The sequence below is a fragment of the Pagrus pagrus genome (assembly GCF_965226575.1).
Source record: "Pagrus pagrus genome assembly, chromosome: 2".
Taxonomy (NCBI): domain Eukaryota; kingdom Metazoa; phylum Chordata; class Actinopteri; order Spariformes; family Sparidae; genus Pagrus; species Pagrus pagrus.
This window is the reverse complement of record NC_140186.1, coordinates 36,611,606-36,632,650: the sequence shown is the minus strand read 5'-3', so window position 1 is coordinate 36,632,650 and position 21,045 is coordinate 36,611,606. Positions and strand designations below refer to the sequence as shown.

Here is a 21,045-nt window from a genome sequence, read left to right as displayed (position 1 = left end):
TGCTGAAGACTGTGCACCAACAGTACTCTGTTTTCAAATGAACACTTAAGAAAACTAATGAATTATGTCATACTGCGAAGGTAAGTGAACACATACATGACTCCAACCCCATAAATCTTAAATAAATATAAATATAGGGACCTTATTTAATTTTTTCAGATTGAGAACCAATACCAATACCATTTATCATGCTGTTGATCCAGTGTTTCAAACACCTAAACCTTACTTGGGAGGTCCACCCAGGTATATTAAAAGTGGCCCAAGTATAATTGGCGACCAATTTTGGCATTTTTTTGTTTTATCCATTAGTGAGAATGCCACCCACATCAATTGACTAGTAAACAATCTTCCCTTGCTCTTCTCCTCACCTCTCCTGTCAGGCACATGCTCTGCAGACAGACAGAGAGAGATGCTCTCTGGTATTACATTCCTCCTGTAATTCACTGATTGTGATGCAACCTCTCCTATTTAATGTAGGCCTACTTATGCTGTTATTTATTATGAACTTGTAGGATCACCTGGTTTTTGTGATCCTTCTGTGAACGTTGGTTTTCAATTGGCTACATAAATAACACCAAGCTTCCTCCACAGGCGGCTCACCTGCTGTTATGACCAGAGGTGTCAAAAGTATTCACATTCATTACTCAGGTAGAAGTATAGATACTAGGGTTTAAAAATACTTCTGTAGAAGTTGAAGTATCAACTCAAGCTTTTTACTCAAGTAAAAGTGTAAAAGTACTGGTTTCAAAACTACTTAAAGTATAAAAGTAAAAGTAATGTAAGTGAAAAAAATGCCATTAAGGACAAAAGCTTAGGCCGCACGACAGGGGCCTATAGTGCACTACCCCACCTCCCCAAAAAAACATTTTTCTAAAGGCCATAATGACTATAATGTTATATTAAAATGTTAATGTTAAAAAATTTGGGATGCACTAGGCTACCTGTTTCAGCCTCATATATGCCCATTGTAAATGAACACATTTTAGTACAACGCAAATACATTAAAGAACCATATATGTGTACTACTGAGCATTAACATCTGTGACATTTTGCTTGAGTTCTCTTGAGTCTCTGCCACGGACATCTTCGTAATAGGCTAGATACATAAAGTCTGCTATGTCCTTGCTGGAGTGTGACATGATTTGTGACCAGTGTTGTTTTTGGCAGCCATTTTAGATTTAGTCTTAGTCTTAGTCTTTTGGACTAAAATGCTTATTAGTTTTAGTCAAATTTTTGTCATTTCTATATGTGATAGTTTTAGTCTAGTTCTAGTCGACGAAAACTCAAACAGGTTTTAGTTTAGTTTTAGTCAGTTTTTAGTTAAAAAAACAAAAGATTAAGTATAGTCTTAACAAATTAATTTAGGTCAATAAGTATTGGAGAGTGCTGTTGGGCAGAAACCTTTTTATCGCCATATTTCAACTTTTCAACCCTACTTCATCATAAAAGAGTGTCACACATAAATTGTGAAAATAGCAGATCTACAAGTTCAACACATTGTGAGCTTGTAGGTCGGCTATTTTCCACCAATAATTACAATAATAAAGGAATGGTTTTAGACATACAAGGTTTCCACCCAACGGCAAATACTTTCTGATCTAAGGATTATGCATTACACACAGATTAAGTGGTAACAGTGGAATCAATGTTCATTACTCCAAAAAAGCCGAAAACAAAAACATTCTTACTTCAGCAATTGTGGCTTTATTTCTGGGAATGTGCAATGAACATACACATGCCCAAAATATGAGCAATGGATGAGGAACGCATATGCTCAACTTGACCTTGTCTGCATGCATATTATTTGTACAGACATCATACAACCCCGGTCTATCTTTAACTTGTGCAAACATTGTAAAACAAAGTAATTAAATAAATAAAAATTCCTGAGGCACAGTGAGGTAGGTTGTAAGTTATACATACTTGAAAGTATGAAACAAACATGACACTTGAAGTTTTTGGAACAAAATAAATAAGACAACCCTGAATACTGTAAATACTGTAAACACTGTATTGGGTCTTTAAAGCAAATTCAATAAATAAAAACAACAACAACAACGTTTAACAACATTAATTAGAGGGGGGCCCGTCTCACAACAAGAACAAACAGTATATCACAATCACATATCTGTACTAATAATAGTAACAGCTTGCTGTTAGCAAAATTAGCCTACCGACCTCGATTCAGTTTAAGGAAAGCGCTTCTCTCCAACATGGCTCTTGCTCTATTTTGACGGCCACGACTGAGGTCACCTGTAATGCTTAAGACTCTCTCAGCAAATGCTTGAGATGCTGGCATGGCCAGAAGATCTAAGGCGATAGGTTTTAGGCTTGGATAAACAGAATCTCTCTGCGCAGACCAAAATTCAAGGGCAGTCTCTTTGTTTGTAGGCTGTGACAGCTGCTCCTTGAATTTCTTCATTTCCTCCTTGACACATGGCTTTGAGCAGCTAGACCTGGATGGCCGGCTTGCTTTTGACAAGAATTTGAATCTGGGCCGCTTTCTCTTTGCTCTTTCCTCTGGCTCCTCATCTTCAGCCTGGGGTGAAAACTTAGAGTCAGTGTGATCAAGAAAGCAGCTGAACCGCTTGTCCATGTTTGCCTTCATCTTCTTTGCCAGGGAAGCTAGGTCCTTGAAGCTACAACTCTGGGCATGGGGGAAATCAAACAGATGACCCTGCAGGTCCAGAAGGGCAGGCACAACAAGGGATAAAGACTGTGTGTCGCTCTGGAGCATCTGGGTATGCTCAGAGAAGGGGAGGAGTAAATCTCTTAGAGCAGTCAGCTTCTGCCACTCACTTGGCAGTAGATAGTCCCAGCTCATCCCATCCGCAACTTGAACTACTGAGTCCTTGATTTGAAGAAGCCGTGATATCATCAGATATGTGCTGGACCATCTAGTAGGGCAGTCTTTGACCAGAGTTAGTTGTGCTCTAACTTTGCCCAGCAGTCGGCTGACACTTGCATCTTTCTGGATCATGTTCACCACGAGTTGCAGTGTGTGTACAACACAGGATGTTCTATCTATGGGTCCAAACCTAGATAGATAAGACAAAAACACAGAGAAAAAGAGCCTTTTTAATCTTATATAGGAAATTTAGTAAAATTGCCATGAACAGCACCATGCAATACAATAAACAATAGCTATAAGTGACATACTGAAATTGTTAATTAACAGCAAACTGAAATCATTTACCTTTGGTCTTCAACCACCTCAGAGTCTTCAGAGTCACTTGTCTCGAATGATTCATCCTCGGAGCAGGTGGATCCATCCAGTTCATTAGCTTTGAATGCTGCAATCATGTTGCTTCCATTATCAGTTATGACTGTCAGAATTTTGTGTTGAGGTATTCCCCAGTCCTCTGTGCATCGGTCAACACTGTTTTTTATACACTCTGCAGTGTGTGGGTGGGCGATCTGGTCAAGTCTCAACAATATGTGCTGTGCCTTGTTTTCCACAGTGCAAAAAAAGCATGCACTAATTCCCAGCAATGATGCTGTAAGTCCTTTTTTGGTCCATATGTCCAGCCCAATTGTAATTTTGCGTGCTGTGGCAAGCCTCTCTTTGTACTTTTGTTTTTCGTCATCATAAATCTTGTCAACTAAGTTGTTTATTTTTGTTCTTATGGGTATGGTCAGCCTCTTATCAAAGGTCTCCATCATGAGGATGAAATCTTCATCCTCAACTGTGCAAGCAGGTAGACCAGTACGTCCAATCCAAAGAGCGATCACCTGTTCTTTGGCATGTTGTTCCAGAGAATCTGACTTATATTTGGATCCTGCGGCGAAGGCTGCTGGGATAGATGACTGTGCCCTGTCGTTCTTTGGACCACCAGGTTTCTCTTTAAGAGTTCTGGTCTCTGGGATCTGGTTGAGGAAAAAACAAAGAAGGGATACAATTACTCTATCTCTGTATACAACGTACACCTCCTGTAAAGGTTTACAGGTGAATACTAAACAATCAAATGTAGGTATATCATAAAAATACTCAAAATACTACCATGTTAACTATCAAACGAGCAAAACAAGTACTTAAGCCCTCTGATCTTTTTTTCTGAGCAGCAGCCAAAATTATAATGCATCTGTACTGTTGAGTGTGTGTGTGTGTGTGTGTGTGTGTGTGTGTCCCAACTTTATTGTAAGCGCACTAAACGCACAGGTCGTGGTTGGGGCTGCACAACGTCACTTGTGGCTTTTAGGCTAAAGCTAGCAGACTCTACGTATAACAAAGCACATATAACTCGACCTGTTTAACATATCGCAACTTGCTGACAGAACATAAACACTTAAAGAGATGACCACACCGTCACTGAATGTAAACATGCCTAAACATGCTGCAAACGTTACAGAAGCCAAGTGTGCTCTTCATTTAGACACATGGGGAACAGCAACTGGTCTGAAATGCCACATTTTCCTTGACATGAGCCAATATGACAACGCATTACACTTGCCAAAAATCCCTGCATGTTCTACACGTACAGTAACACACACATAAGCTAAGCTAATGAATGGACGTTAGCGTAACGAAGCTCACTTTAGCCTGAAGTTAGCAGCCCATTTGCGCCAGGAGTATGTGGAAAACTTACTATAAGCTTACTATGAAATGTATCACAAGCCGATCGTCGAGTAACATTGTGTGTATATGATATGTTAATGATATGTGGAATTGGAGCTTACCTTCGAAAAAATATCCGCGTGGTGAGCCTTCAGGTGCCGCTTGAGGTTGGTGGTATTCTTTCCACTCACTTTGTGGCCACATTTGCCACCATCTCCCTTTACAGTGCATTCGGGGTTTTTTTCTGCTGGATTATATATAAAATACGTCCATATATCCTCTCGTCGTTTCCGACCACCAAACCCCTTCGTTGACGCTGCCGCCATGGTCCATAGTCTTTGATGAGTGACCGCAGGTGTGTTGAGCAGAATGCGCGCTGCATGCCGGGTGGTGGGCGTGACCAAACAAGGATAGGATGCAGCAGCATTGCAGATACTTTTTAGGTTTTGATTGACAGATTACACACACATTAAGCAGAAATGTCATGCATTTTGAACGTCTGACAGACCACCGACTAACATTTATGTCCGTTCTCGTCTCGTCAACGAAAACTCACACGTCTCGACATGTTTTAGTCATCAGAGAGCCATGTTTATCTCGTCACCGTCTCGTTATCGTCATGAAAAAAAGGGGCGTCAACGGAATAATTTCGTCATCGTCATCGTTGACGAAAACAACACTGTTTGTGTAATGTGCAGGGACGATGGATCGCGTACAAACCAATAGGGTGTCGGACAGGGTTGGAATTTTGTCATTTTAGGGGCACTAAGGCCACATGAGAGGGCACAAAGGCCATTGAGTAAAATTCGATGGTTTTACCTCAGATTGATACCATAACATCCTAATTTATAATAAGACATGGATTATGTATTAAAACATTTTTTAATACCAATATCAAGTTAATGTTACATTAGAAAACAGTTTTTTTTAAAGTACATACAAAAAAGAGTGTAAAAGAGTGTTATTCACACAGAAAGTCGGCACCGTGGCTCCAAAAGAGGCGTGACGGTACACGTCATGATGATGATGTGTGTGTTTTTTTCAACGTGTTTCCCCCGGTGTCCTCCTGTTAATCTAAACATGTACCCACTGACTGTTTATAATCATATGGATGCTGTTATAATGTGCTGTGATTGGGATCCTGACCCACCAAACATCCTGGAAAATGACAAAGTTACGTTTTTCTCTTAATTACATAATTGCCATCAGTAAACGGGACGCTGTCTGACTCTATCACTTGCGGGAAGGGAGGCTGTATATGGGTGGAAAGTTCACTGAAGTCTTCATCGCGAAAAACAGTTGGCGAGTTAAAGTTTTTTGCCGGGGACAGACGCTGTTTTTCGGGCAGAAATGTGACCAAGAGTCGGTCGGACAGACACTTGTTTGCCAAAGTTGCCAAAGACACAACCAGTTACTACGTTACTGTTGTATGGTCATGTAACGTTGCTTTGTGGGACATTTATCTATATTTTGTTGAGTGAAGGATCTGTACAGTTATCAGACAGTGAACACCAGACTGCCTCTCCAGAGGCGCATCAGAGGCGCAGCGAAATTTCACGAGTAACAAGGCTATTTTTAAAATGTAAGGAGTAGAAAGTACAGATAATGGCGTGAAAATGTAAGGAGTAGAAGTAAAAAGTCGGCTGAAAAATAATTACTCCAGTAAAGTATAGATACCCAAAATTTCTACTTAAGTAAGGTAACCAAGTATTTGTACTTCGTCTTGACACCTCTGGTTATGACAACGGAATCGCAGGTGAAAAGATCTTGAATGCAAGGTGTGTTTTTTAGGCGGCTTATAAAACTTTCTGCTGATGGAGAGAGCAGATAACGTTGCTGATAGAGAGAAACGGGAGGAGAAAGGAGATAGAAACAGAAAGGCGAGGCAAGCCAGTGTGCATGCATTGAGGTAGAAAATTGTATGTAAGCATGTAAGGAAACTCTTAATGTGATTCTGAAAAGATAGTTGATTTTTTAATCTCATTCTCAGGTCTCATCACATCTAAGTGAGCCTGTCTAATAGGGTTGGGCAGTATCCAGTTCTTGAGTCTTCAGTATACGATATTAGCAACAGGGGCCAGTATTTCAAAAATGATCTCACGCTTATATTGGTTGGATTGGATTTTTCAAACTTTAAGGCAGAGACTTGGATCAACTTGATGCCAAAATCCAGGAACATTTGGATTCCACCTCAGAATCAGCTTTACTTCTCACACATATTGTTACCTACACTAAATATAATGTTCCCCTTAAATGTGACAGTGTTTCAGCTCAAAGTGAGACCAAGAAACCTAGGGTCCCTCTGCACTTGGCCTAGCCTGGTCAGATGTGATTTCCTTTTTGTGAAAAGAAGAGACATATATGTTGTGACCATAGCTGATGTGGTCATTTTTATTCATTAATTTATAAATTTTTCTTTCTTGTCTCTTTTTTTCCCCAGATGATATGTAATTACTCAGTTCATCTCAAATTATTTTGTTTTATTCTAATGCTTTTCTTATGTTTATTATATGTTGAAAACAATAAAGACATATATATTTTTTTTTTTTAAATTGCGATATGATTTTTTTACTATATTTTGCAGCTGTAGTTAAAATGTATTAATTGAAATCAGATCAATCAAACTAAATTATCTACTGGAGCACCTAAATAAAAAATGGGGCGCGCAAGTGCAACCAGTATAAAAAGTTAGTGTGGAGACCTGGGTCTATAGTAGGCCGCCCGTTTTGTAATCTGTCAAAATGACAGACAGCCTTCAGACTTTTCCATCATTGTTAAAAAAAAGAATGAAGAAAATTGTTGATAAGCATGACCTCTGCCCAGTATTAGTTCTGTTGTCATCATTGTGCATACTGTATGTAATGTACTTGCACACATTTGGCATGGTGGTGTGACAGAATGATGACAAATTGCAAAGATAATGTTGATATTAATGGCAACATATTGAGAAAGGGTGCATTTGAAAAATATAGTATGGTTACTTACGAGGGACAGACGACTTGTTTGCCTTTCTTTCCCTTCTTTGTGGATTTTCCTTCTTTGGCTGTGGTCAGTTGCCAACAAGACAGCAGCAACAGCAGACAGATCACTGTCCTAAATCCTGCAGCCATGGTGCCTAAAAACAGAGTTAATACTGCCTTAACAAGTGCAATGTATAATATGCAAAATGCCGCAATAACCTTAAAGGGGAACTACCGTTTTTTACAACCTGGACCTTATTTCTAGCATAAAATACGATAATTTGCTCCCCCAGATAACTTTGGTGTCATTTGGCGTAGTTTGGACGAAATTAGCGAGTGATCTGGGCACCGAAGCGCAGCCTCTATGAGCATTATCTGCCGCGAAACTAGTTCATTTCACCAATATTTTGTTATGATACGCTGGTGCTATTCCCCTCTGAGTCCGGGCTTCTCTGTTATCAACATCCGGGGTCTGTAGGTTGACCTACTACCTCTGACCTGGAAGATGTCATCTCTGAGCTGCATGCGCACCCGCGACAGCCGGCTTGTTTACCTGTAGCTGCTACTGCTAGTTTGACCCCGGATGTTGATAACAGACAAGCCCAGAGGGGAATAGCACTAGCGTATTATGACAAAATATTGGTGAAATGAACTAGTTTCGTGGCAGATAATGCGTTATATAGAGGCTGCCACTCGGGTCCCGGATCACTCGCATTATATGGATATAGCGGCGCTCCACTGGATCTAATTTCGTCCGAACGACTCCAAATGACACCAAAGTTATCTGGGTGAGTAAATGATCATATTTTATGCTAGAAATAAGGTCCAGGTTGTAAAAAACGGTACTTCCCCTTTAACAATAACAATGTTGCCATCATCGTGACTTTCTAGCAAGATTTGGAGACTTTTGAGCAGTGGCATCTAGTGAAATTTCCCAGTTGCCAGGGAAAAATGCTAGCAATTAAGGTTTTCTGTAAAACACAATACTATCACATGTATGTATGTATCATAGGCTAAGCATCATATTTACATTTCTAGAAATGTGTCATATCATGTTAATATGACCTTTTCTTACCTGACTTTCTTATCAGGGGATGGAGGGGATGTGATGGATTTACAGGCGACAAGGCCAGCATTTCAACATTTGTATGTGTGACACCACTGGATATTTCTAAGGAGACCTCAGGTCATCTCCAGCCAGGTAGTAAAACCAGGTATTCTAAGCCAAAACAGGTGTTTTTTTTTGTGGAAACTGCACTCTGCAAGCTCCCATCTCTCGTATTGGAGAGGAGCGAACCTCGTTTGTACAAATTATGATGAGAGTTTATGGGCAAAGATTCCCAATCTGTGAATTTGTGAACCAAACAACCAAGACTTGACAGGCAAGCTCATCTCCCATGTTATTGCTGTACATCATTTAACTTAATTATGTGTTTTCATTACACTGAGTTAACGAGAGTATGTTTATTCCAGGGTCTTGAATAGTAAGCAGCTTCTTAGCTTATTTTTGCACAAAGACTAGAAACGGAGGGAAACAGCAGGAAGTAAGAGTGAAGTAGATTGGAAAGTTTTTCCTCATTCGAATCGTTTTTTAAAGCACACTGAGGCGATGTGATTGTGATTTTGGGCTATAAAAAAGGAAATTATATATCTATATATATTTACAGTCATATCATATATTCACATCAAAAGTTTAAATACACTTGTAAAGAACATGTACTGAATATCATGGCAGTCTTGCATTCCAATGAGTCAAACACATTCTACTTTTTCACAAAAAACATTCATGAAGTTTGGTTCAATAATTAATTTAATATAGGTCTGATTCTAGCTGGTGACTTTTCTGGGTCCATTTCAATAGGACTTGTTTTATACACCCATTAGACTAAGCCACAAACAACTGTATAAAATATAATGAGAAAAAAGTGTTTGTGGTGTAGTGTCATGCTTTTCATTCTGTTGTCCATTTTAAAAGGTTAGAGTAGCCACACTGCCGGCGTGATTGTAGTTCTCACACGTGGGTCAAACAAGGCTGCAGCAGAGCGTCATCTAAAGATTTGGAGTCTCGCCTATTTTTCCCATAACGCACATGCAGTTCTTGGCAAAAAAACACCCTTGAAACGACCAGACAGTCATATCAACATTATACCAGCGTTTCACTATAGTTTTAATGTCTATGACTGTAGAATATCTCACATACATGAAGAGAATACACACAACAGGTGAAGGGCAGTTTTTTTAAAAAACAAAGATTTTAGAGCTCCAATTGACCTCAAAGTCCAGCACACTTCCTTGACTGTCTTTGCTATGCCTCTTTGGTCTTCTAACAGGCAAAGGACATTGCTGTCATTTTAAGGGTTTCTTTCAATTATATCCTCGATATTTTCCAACAATAAAACAGTTTTTGACAGCAGAAGGCTAAACTACCCATGATCATTGGCATCAGAGCCATTACACTAGGATAGGACAATTGCCACGCACTAGTTCAAACTATTAGTTTAGTCCCCCCCACTTTACCATGTAGAAAATGCGTCACTATCCATTCCGCTTTCTTATTGGGACAATTCTAAAATCAATGAAATTCCATTCTGCATTTTCACTGCTAGCATCCAGGCAATGATACACGAGTGCCCCGCTCATGTTAATTAGTCATTGAAGAGCCGTTGCCAGGCAGCTGAGTTAAGATGGGTCACACATTGTCACTACAAAAGGTCTTGAGCACAGAGAGTATACAAGGTAGGAAGAATGGAAACATAACAGGAAAGATGGAGATGGAAGATGGCAAATCTGACTGAAAGGAAGAGAAAGAAAGGGATGAAATGAAGAATAAAAAAAGGAACAAATAAATTTAAAAAAAGAATTAAGGATATCAAGGCAGGGAGGAGATCTGACTTTAAGCCTTTATTTTGTATTATTACCTCTAAATCTTTTAATTGTTACTACAGTGCCACAATTACATTAGTTGAGACAAATTGGGCACCTGGCAACAATTTCTATTATCAAACATATTTTTGCAGTACATTTTGTTGTCATAAACCAAGTCTTTTGGTAAAAAAGAAAAGATTAAAATTATTACAATTAACATATATATGAAACCACAGAAGAACTTTGTCTAATACTGGAGAATTTATTTTATTTTTAAATTTTTATGTTTTGTTTTTCACAGATTTTTGTGATCAGATTTGATAAGATACATGCTTAGATCTGCTTGTTTAAATGTAATATAAGATGGTAACTACTTCAAGACCTTAGTGCTTTGAAAGAAAGTTTTATTATTTAAAATTTGGCTTAAATAATGTCCAAATTAATGACATTTTTCATTGCTGTAGGAATTCGGATTGTTGAAAATTAATGACCAATCAAAATCTTGAAGGCAGCAACAGGGAATATTTGTGTTGATTGTGGGGTCCCAGTTGATGACACAAAGTCAACTTTATTTTAGTGCCGTACCATGCCACCAGACTTCAGAAGTACTTGCTTCCGCTGTGAGACTCCTCAACTCATCCTTAGCACTCCACCATAAAAAATAGTTTTATTATTATGGCTAACAGTACCTGACCTGGATAAGTCAGAATGCAGTCCAGTGATAGGCATTAAGAATAATTACACTAACAAAGAAATAGCCAATCCTCTTGCTGATGTTCTCATTTGCTTATGTAGGTCACATAGAGGGATCAGTATTGAACTGAAATGGTTTCATAAGCAGTTAAAAACTCCTTGTAGGACATTAAAGCAAAATTGCATTACCAAAATATCTTAATTTCGAACTGCAAATCAGTCCAAAACATATGTTCACACTGAATAAACACATGCTCTGTTGTTTTCACCATATAATTACAAAAGAAGTGTTTGTCGTCTTGATCTAGAATAGAACAATATATTTGCGAAAAACAGAATTTATCGGCTGATATCTGAACAGTTCTTTGATTTTGTCAGGCAATATATATTTATGAGGGCCAGTAAAACAGTATTCCATGTTCAACGACAAAGAGCTAAGATGGAAATACCATCAACATTAAGGCTGTAATTGGCTAAACTAACACTGTCATATATATTGAAGTTGTAATGTGAAAAGCATATAATGGCAGTTGACAGTGCATTAATTACAGTAGTATGCTCACGCTAGGACATGAATAGACCTTACATTTTTCTATAAAAATATTAATGTGAAGACATAAAGCCTTCACAGTTACATACAAAATGCTGTTGTTACACTAATACAAAAAAAAAATCTGTTTCTGCAAGGTGATATTGACAATATCCATTACAAAACATGTGAGGAGAATACTGTACTAATATGAAAGGGACCAACACATAAAAGCTTGCCTTTAAAAGTAACAACCTAGGGACACATTAATACAAATTTAAGGCAACCTACTTGTTCAACTCGGATGTTTGAGATAATATTACATATGCTATTTCAATGACTTTGCTCTGTGATTAACCATATATAAATATATATAGATTAATGAGATTAATGCTGAAATTAATGCTGTATCTCTGGGCTCTTGTGAGGTGGAGGGGACAGGGACAATTGATGCTATATCACTAGGCTGTCCTGACATGGAGGGGTCAGTAGATGTAGGTGTCTGCAGGTGGCCAAGAATTTGCAGGCAAAATATCTTGCAAGTGCATCTGAAGAGAGAATAGAAGTATAAGTGACCACGTAAGCCACATTATAGCCAGTGGTAAAAAAATCAGAATCAGAATTCCTTTATTAGTCCCGCAAACGGGGAAATTTGTGCGTCACAGCAGCCAAAGGACAGATCAATATAACAATAAACAATAATAATAGAAAAAATAAACAATATAATAAAAAGGTAAGAAGAAGAGCTAGAGCAGAAATAGAAATAGAATTGTATATACATTATATGTACAAATATAAACAGTGTGGGCAGTGCATTGTTATTGATAGATAATAAATACAGTAGTAGCGACTCAAAAGTTCCCCTGTTTCCATGATGGGACCTTGGTTGGCCCTTGGTTGGTACTTGGCTGGTCCTATACTGGTAGCCTACAGGTCCGTGGGGGTAGTGTAATCCCCCGCAATGACGTCGTCAGTGAGGCTCCGCCCCTAAGCAGCCTGAGTGAAAACCAGCTGCAATGCCTCTTTTGTCCATTGGGAGGAGCAGTGATTTTAATGCTCTGCTCTCAGTAGTCTAAACCAGGGGTCGATAATCAGATGGATAATAAGTTAAGTATTTCACTTTGATGTGACCAAGAATAAACTATTTTCAAGGTCTTCATTGTCTTTGTACAGAGAGAATATGAGATTTACTTACAGTTGTGGTGTGTGTGTGTGTGTGTGTGTGTGTGTGTACACCGAAGGGCCGACTGTATCGTCAACAGTTTCTACTCGCACTGTCCCACATGAAAACCTGCACGGTCTTGTCTTATAACAGAGCGCTGTACGGCCCGAGTCAGACGAGCCGCTGTCTCCGATGTAAAAAAAAAACAAAAAAAAAACTTTTGAGCTTTTGAAAAGCTGCCGAAAAATCTAATGACAATGGCTCAATTAAAGTAAGGCTAAATAGTTGCTGCTCTGCTCTGCTCATGCCGCTCTCACGCTCTCTCCCTCTGCACCGAGCAAAACTTTACTTCCCTGCCTGCCACTTCTTTCTGTAATTTTGATGCAAGTTTGTTTTTACCAGTTTCCATCGTATTTGTATCACAATAAATCCTAAGCAAATGTTTATTATAGCAGCAAAAGGAAATACTATTTTTTTTTGTTAATTTTCGTTTCTTTTTGATTTGATATATATATATATGATGTTTTGGCAGAGTCACCATGGACTTTTGCAACAGACTTATCTCAGGACTGTCAAAAGTTTTGAGGTGTGTTATTAATAATGAAGGGGGGCACAGTGGTGGTCATGTAATAGAAAAAAATGCAAACAGCCCTTCTTTTCCTATTTCCTCACTGTAAAAACGAAAACTTAAAATTGTTGGTCTCATTATGAATTCTGTGTAAGATGAATATAAAACATTAAGTATCCATGTCAACTGTGCAATGTAATTTAATCCAACCAACAATGTTGAGTTTTGGGTCAAGAGTTGAGCTCACTGCAGTATCTTTGTTAGCAAGACACAGGGGTTTAAGTCAGACTCGGTCTGAGGCTGAGCCAACTATAGTGGACATGCGCATTTCGACACTTCGGAAAAAACGGGGTTCCTAACTGAATTTTCAGGGGTTTCCTCTACAATCCTAGCGTGGTGGGTCACCGTCCATGTTGGATCAGCTTACTCTGATGGTGAGTATTTCCTGAAATAACAGGCTCGTTCGAGATGAACTGCGACTCGCCTGGAAGGTGGACGAGACCAGGGGGCAGTGGCAAAAAGCTGCAGTCAAGTCGGACAGTTTCCAGCCGCCGTCAAAGAATATACAGGAAGTCACAGAAATATTTACATCCTGTTAGAGCCATCTGTAGGCTACCTGTAGTTTGCACAACACGTTCGGATAGCTATGGCTGAAGAAACTGCACATGCGTTCTTGATCGCTGATGAAATTGAAGCAGAAGAGATCCCCCTACTTTTCAACTTTGCACATAAATTAATGTTAATCCTCTTAATGGGCAGATGGGATGTGGTGTGATTTTTAATATTTAATCTCACAAATGTAACAAATAGAAATACAAACTTTGAGGTCATACAAAGTGGATTTTTCTAAAATGATAACTACTTTTCACTGTGGTCTAAATTTGTCAATCATAACTTTTTTATTTGTTTAACGATGCCACTGTTATGATTGAGGTGAGAATCAGAACGACTGGGCAGATGTCAGCCCTTGGAAGTAATTTATTGAACAAGAATTGCCTACAAAGTAGATTTATATAAAGGCACTGTCATTTATAAAACGTTTTCACAGCTACTGTACATATATAGGTTACACATGGGGAGGACAAGCAGTAAAGGTTTCTTATAATCTTTATTCAATGATGTATTTATATTTGTAATTATATACAGTATATCAACCACACAAAATATGTCTGTTAACAGATTGAACCTTCATTGCACATGAGATTCATATATACACAGAAAATAAGAATTGTCGACTGAACGTAGTCCTAGCTAAGAGCCAATCAGCTCTTTGATCAGGCGACAGCCAGGCGTTTCCCATTATGCCCTAAGGTCTTGCAGTCGGTTGACAGCAGCAACTGCGGCGCCTGGCTCTAAAGACTGCGGCCGCTTATGTTAGTTTTTGATCTTTTGAATGATAATGGGGACCTAGCTACCTATGAAGAATTCATCCAATGAAAAGGTTTAGACATTTCTCGCTCTATGCATTCCAGAATTCTCAAATGTATTCCTACTAATTTGTTGTCTCTTATTAGAGCGCCTGTTCTGTACACACCTTTCTCAGGAATGATTCCTGCTCTGTGGCTTGGTGGAAAGGTTCTTGAAGAACGTTCATGTAACAATGCTCATATTAGATCAGTTTTTACTTCTGTTCATAGTCAGTATCCAAGCTCATTTCATCGTTGGAGAGTGATGTTTCCTGACATCAGTAACAATGTCTGGACTGAATTGAATAGATTTTTTGTCCCCAATAAAGTTAAAGAAATACATATTAAAGTCTTACATAGATATTATCCCTGTAATGAACTCATTAACAGATTTAGACCTGATGTATCCCCTTTATGCTCCTTCTGCAAAAAAGAGGTTGAGTCCTTCTCTCATTTGTTTTATGGATGTCTCTATGCTACTAATTTTTGGACTCAAATATCTTTATTGATTTGGGAATCTCATAAAGTTTTGATCGCTATTACTGAAAGTATGGTCTTATTCTTAAATGTTGAATGTAAAAATAAGGAAGTTAATAACGTAATAAAATTGCTGTGTCTGTTGGGTAAATTCCATTTACACAAAGCCAGATTTCTCCAGGCTATGCCAAATGAAACTTTATTTTATGTGGAACTTAAATCTTTTTATGACTCTGTCTGTAAAATATGTAAAAACAAGAAAGCTTTGAAGACATCCAGTCTTATGGAAAAGATTATGGTCTATATTACTAGATAAAATCTCTACTGTTTGTTTTATTTATTTATTTATTTTTACATATACTTATTTTCTGGCTCTTTATTGTTCATAATTATTGTTAACATCTGGATACATTGTATTTTTATTTTATTTATTTATTTATTATTATTTCATTTACTTATTTTTGTCAAGTTCTGCTATATGCGTTGTGCACTCTCTGTACTTTAGTGTTGTTTCATGTCAGTATGATGTCATGTTTGTATAATGTCATGTCTGTATGTTTCAAATATGATAATAAAGTTTGGCAAAAAAAAAAAAAAGACTGCGGCCGCCTTGATCTCGCGAGGTTATCGTTGCAGGCGCGTCAATGACGTCAGAGCAAGTCGGGATCAAGTCGGACACACATCTAACCGGTCATATGGTTTATGCACTGTTTGTGTATTTTGTAAAACAATAATAAAGTTGTTGAAAAAAACAAACAAAAAGAAAACACACATCTAACCGGCATGCATTGTGCGATCGTCGGTGATCGATTCGAGAGGCACCCAACTGCAGTCAAGATGGCCGACAAGGGCGCCGCCATACATCCATCCATACCGGAAGTCCACACCGGAAGTTGGTTAATCACCAAAATAAAACAAAAATAAAAGTCGCCATTAACCCAATCCATACCGGAAGTCCCAACCGGAAGTTTCTTCTTCGTGTAATGTATTGCTTATTCGGCGTCAATAGCGAGTAGTGGATACGAACACAGAGCGAGAGAACAGTAAGAGAAATGGTCTTTTAATTATCACCCAACGAGTGTCGTATGACCTGTAAGATGTAATTTGTGCTATTTCATATATATCTATCAAATGCGATGCATCGAAGAATTAGAGTGTCATGTGTCGTAAAGGCTGTTTATCCGTTTGACTCGATGGTCTGGGCTAACATTAACTTAGCCAAAGAAAGCACGCTGATTTGATTTGGCAAAGTTGTATAAGAGTACCAAAACATATTTTCATATGGCTGCATGCTGTGTGTATAAACTACTACAGCTGCTAAGAATGACCGTATGTGTCTTCTTCGAGCTGTTACACACTAACATACTGAGACATTATTAAACACAACACATGGGGCCTGTTAGCTAACTGTGCTGTACTGCAGCTGGAACGACGCTAGCTTGTCATCATTCATGTATATGTTTTTATAACATATCAGAGATGAATTTATTGATTTGTACTTTTCTTTCAAATAGATCTTTGAGCTACTGAGGGTCATTGAGGAGGTCACAGGTGTAGGAGCGCGGATAAAGACAGGGGAGATAAGACTCCTGGATTTTGTGTTTGACGTCATGCTCCCAGAGGTAAGACGGTCAGTGGAAGGAAATTGAGTTATTGTGGTCAATATTTTATTCCTGTGGAAAACATAAACATAAAACAGTGCACTCTTTATAGCACCACAAAGTACGATTGAATCATTTAATTGTTTTTCAGATATTGATCAAAATCCTGGAAGAAGAAGGCCAGACCCGACTGCAGGCAGAGATCATGATGACCAGTGGGACTGTATTTTAGTCCTAACCCCCGAGAGATCATGATGACCAGTGGAAGCCTGATTCTGTTTTGTGATATCATTTCAGCTTTTAGTGTTTAATGTGTGGATGTGTTTCCCTTGTATGTTCCCTTCTTTGTTTTTCTACTTTGGAATATGTGACGATGGATCATAATTAAACGTATGTCACAAAAAAGTCCAAGTCAAATTATTAATGTTGCCACCATGATAGTGTAAAGTTGTGTTTCACTGTATGCTAGAATTAATAGAATACTGACAATCTGACAACAGGAAAGTCTAACTATTACAGTCATTTAATAGTTACACATTAAAATGAACACATCTCCGGACCCAGGAACTCCCCGTTCTGTTGCATCACACTTGTCTGTGGCCACTGTGATGCCCCTCTCATCCCTGAAGATCCCTGGTGAGTGAGGAAACAACTAGCTGGACTGATGTCTTTTAGCTTAGTTTCTTTATTATGCTTTTGAGCAAACAATGTGTGGGTAGTCTGTGCTGTGTTTCATGAAGGCATCCTCTGGTGGGCAGGCTCGGCCATATACAGGAAAGACGGAGAGAGCATGCCAGCTTCCTGCAAACAAGATCCTGTATATTATCAATACAGTGCTTACACTGTATTACCACCAATGATTTACAGTGTTGGCCTTTTCAGTTCTAGCGTGAATGACGTGTGAGCAGCCCCCCACATACATTGTTTGTATATATGTGTATTTGTGTTTAATAACTAATATTAATATTTACAATCAATATTAATTGTAAATCAAACAGTAACATAAATTAACATTTACCATTTACTAATTTGATAGTAAGTATGACATTTGTTGTGACCGTTTTATTGTCTATTTAATTTGAGAATTCAGTTTATTTAATCTTAGTTATTCTTCAGTCCTATTGTTTGTGTGCGCCACCTACCACCACTACACATAATACTCACATTTTTATTCATAACGTTGATATTGAAGCTAAATCCATGAAATGTTTACATTACAACTTAGTGATTATTACAGGCTTCTAACTAACTACCGAGTAAAGTCGTGGCGAGACAATTAACTAATCAATTATACCGTTACGATAAACATGTAAATGCGCAGAATACATAGAATTATGTTGTGTGTAAACCATACAGTCTATGGTGTAAACGTACGTATTTTTTAACTTTTATTTTGGTGATTAACTAACTTCCGCTTGAGACTTCCGGTATGGATTGGATAATGGCGACTTTTATTTTTGTTTTATTTTGGTGATTAACCAACTTCCGGTTTGGACTTCCGGTATGGATGGATGTATGGCGGCGCCCTTGTCGGCCATCTTGACTGCAGTTGGGTACTCTTGGACGATTCTGCGCAGGCCTGGCTCATCTCGAACGAGCCTAACAACCTTTTAAGTTACTCTGTATTCACGATTCACGATTGTTTTGGCTACGCGTGTACTCACAAATTTATGTTGGGGCTTTGGAGATTGTTGTTATATTAGCTGGGAAGCTAGCTAGCCAGCGTTAGCTCTGGGTCATGGTCGCAAGGTAGATGGGGTTTTACCGCCCAATTGGAGAAGCCCCTGACTGCAGTACGCAGATCGGGGAGTGTCTAAATGTGGGCGGAGTTAAACGTTTGACTCCGCCCACATTTAGACAATCCCCGATCTGCGTACTGCAGCCAGGGGTACTTGCCCAATTGGGCTACTTTATCTATCTATCTATCTATCTATGACACTACAAAGCAATATTTTATTTATGAATTTTAGGACCTAAGGTGAAAAAAATGCTTCTTAATGCTGGCACACTTAACATTTATGGTGTTACTTTATTAATATTACTATATTCTTGGCAATGATGTCGGACTTAAAAAGCAGTGTATATGGTTTAGCAGTGACATATTATGAATTACGGTTTTGGGAAATTTTTTTGGGCTACTTTTGTCACACAGACCTGGCAACCCTGCACTGGGTGCTTGTGGACAGAAAGGTTCATGGCGCAGTGTGCCTTTTTATGAATTTAGAATCGCACCAACTTGTCCACGTTGTTGCAGACTAACGTGAATGTTTGTTGTCGGATTTCAGCTAGTGTCTGTTAACGGTAAGTGATTGGCGATGTGGCATGAGCTTAATGCAGGGCTGGGTAGACATCGGCCTCATGCCGGCTTGCGGACTCGTTCCTGGGGCTATGGGGCTCAGCCGCTAACGGCAAATAAAGCGTCGTGTGATTAAGCATTAAGACCTGGCCGTGATTTTACATGCAGATGGTCGGTGAGGTTTTTTCTATCGATAGGTTACGGTAAATGTGGTTATGAGCCATACAACTGAGGTATATTTTTTAATGAACGCTAGCTAGTTAGTTTGTAGTTGACTACCCTGTAGCAAACTAGTGTTGCTAAGCGAGGCATAGACTGAATCACCGTGACGTCGCGCTAACAACAGTCAGATAACTCGCTGGTGGCGATATTAGAAATTAACTTAGGTTGTCATCTTTAGCTGTAACAGTAACATTGTGCACTGTGGTACTCATGGATTAAAGTTCTCCGTCGCTACGACGGATTTCCGTCATTCAAACTTAACAGAGGCGACTTGTGAGATCAATGTAGATCGGAGAACTGTTGGCGGATGTTTATTGACAGATTGCCACACTCTACAGCCAATGGTATCGTTAACAGCGTGTGCGTGCCTGACCAATGAAAGTGCAGTGACCCACACAGGGCGGGATCTCAACACGGAGCTGCGCTAAAGTTTAGCTGCTTAGCTAGCAAGGACTCGTCGCGCTGCTACGTTATCAACTGAGTTTAGTCAGCACGTGAGAACTCGTCTGACACGGAGAGTCTCCTGTTGTGTGCTACATGTGTGAAATAACAACTATAGTCTGGACTTTGTCTGCAGTGTATCTGTGTAAACGGCTTCATTCAGCGTCTCTCCCTCCCCTCTGGCACCGTGAGTTACCATGGTTACAGGAACGCCCTGAAACTTTATAATGATGATCAATAAGAAGGTTTTGGTTAGTTTGACTGTACAGAATCATGAATGTTTCCTGATTGTAGCTCAATGCTTAAATCTTGCATGATAACATATAGAACAAAGCCTCAGAGCTTCTTTGATTACTAACAGTATGTTAGTGATGACAGAAAGGTGATAACTCACCATCAGACTGACAAGGCTGCAAAAGTTGCTGCTTGTATGATGTATTTTTCTGTTAAACGATAAGAGGCTCACTTGAAAATAAAGACACAGTTTGATTTCATAGATTAAAAATTACATTTAAAAGACAAAAAACATTTTATGTGTGAATAGAACAGCTGTTCAGATCATCCTCCTGTAAAACATTGTTGGTCAAATATTTAAACTTGATGTCTGCATTAGAGAACATGGTTCGGGGTGAGGCTGTAAATCTCATCTTATTTTTTTAGCACATGTCAAGTAAAATGCCCTGTAACATGTTTCACAAATTACAAATTGGGAATATGACTTGACTACAGCTCAAAAAAACATTTCAGTCAAAATATTTTTGTTTTGCTTTAATCCATGGTTACTGTAAACTCAAGGTGTCAAATGAGCTTGAACAGGTGAAACAGGTCTCCAATCTAACATCAGGTAAAGTGTTGATATTAAGATATTGAGTTATGCGGGCACCGTACATTTGAGATGAATGAGATGTATATACTTTGAAATAATAAGGATAAAGATAATTAATTTGTTTGTAAGCCGATGCGGGGGTTTTCCACCCGAAAGTTATTGTAAACAAACAGCTGATTTGGTCTATATATTAGTAGCCAAGTCTAACACAGACAAGTATTTTACCTGGCTGTTTCTCTGCAAAATCAAGTGCTTGCTTGTGGCACAACCACTCATTTGAAATATGAATTCATGAATGACAAACAAGGCAAAGGATGAGAATTAAATTAATTATATATAATTTTTAAAAAACACTTGCCTTAAATGGCTGCTCTTGTCCACTGTACTCTTTAATCCTGAGCAAAATAATGTAAAATGGGCTACAGTTACTAACATTTCTAGACT

At 38.7% G+C, this 21,045-nt stretch overlaps 1 protein-coding gene across 1 annotated transcript in view; it reads right to left on the bottom strand.

Annotated features, from left to right (window-relative positions):
* The window catches only part of LOC311265262 (glycine receptor subunit beta-like), a 264,340-nt gene that overhangs the window by 191,202 nt on the left and 52,093 nt on the right, over window positions 1-21,045 (bottom strand). The window contains exon 2 of the mRNA XM_084366739.1: window positions 7,541-7,670. Coding sequence (XP_084222865.1) covers window positions 7,541-7,665 — 125 coding nt within the window. The 5' untranslated portion in view covers window positions 7,666-7,670. The remainder of the gene's footprint in view (window positions 1-7,540; window positions 7,671-21,045) is intronic.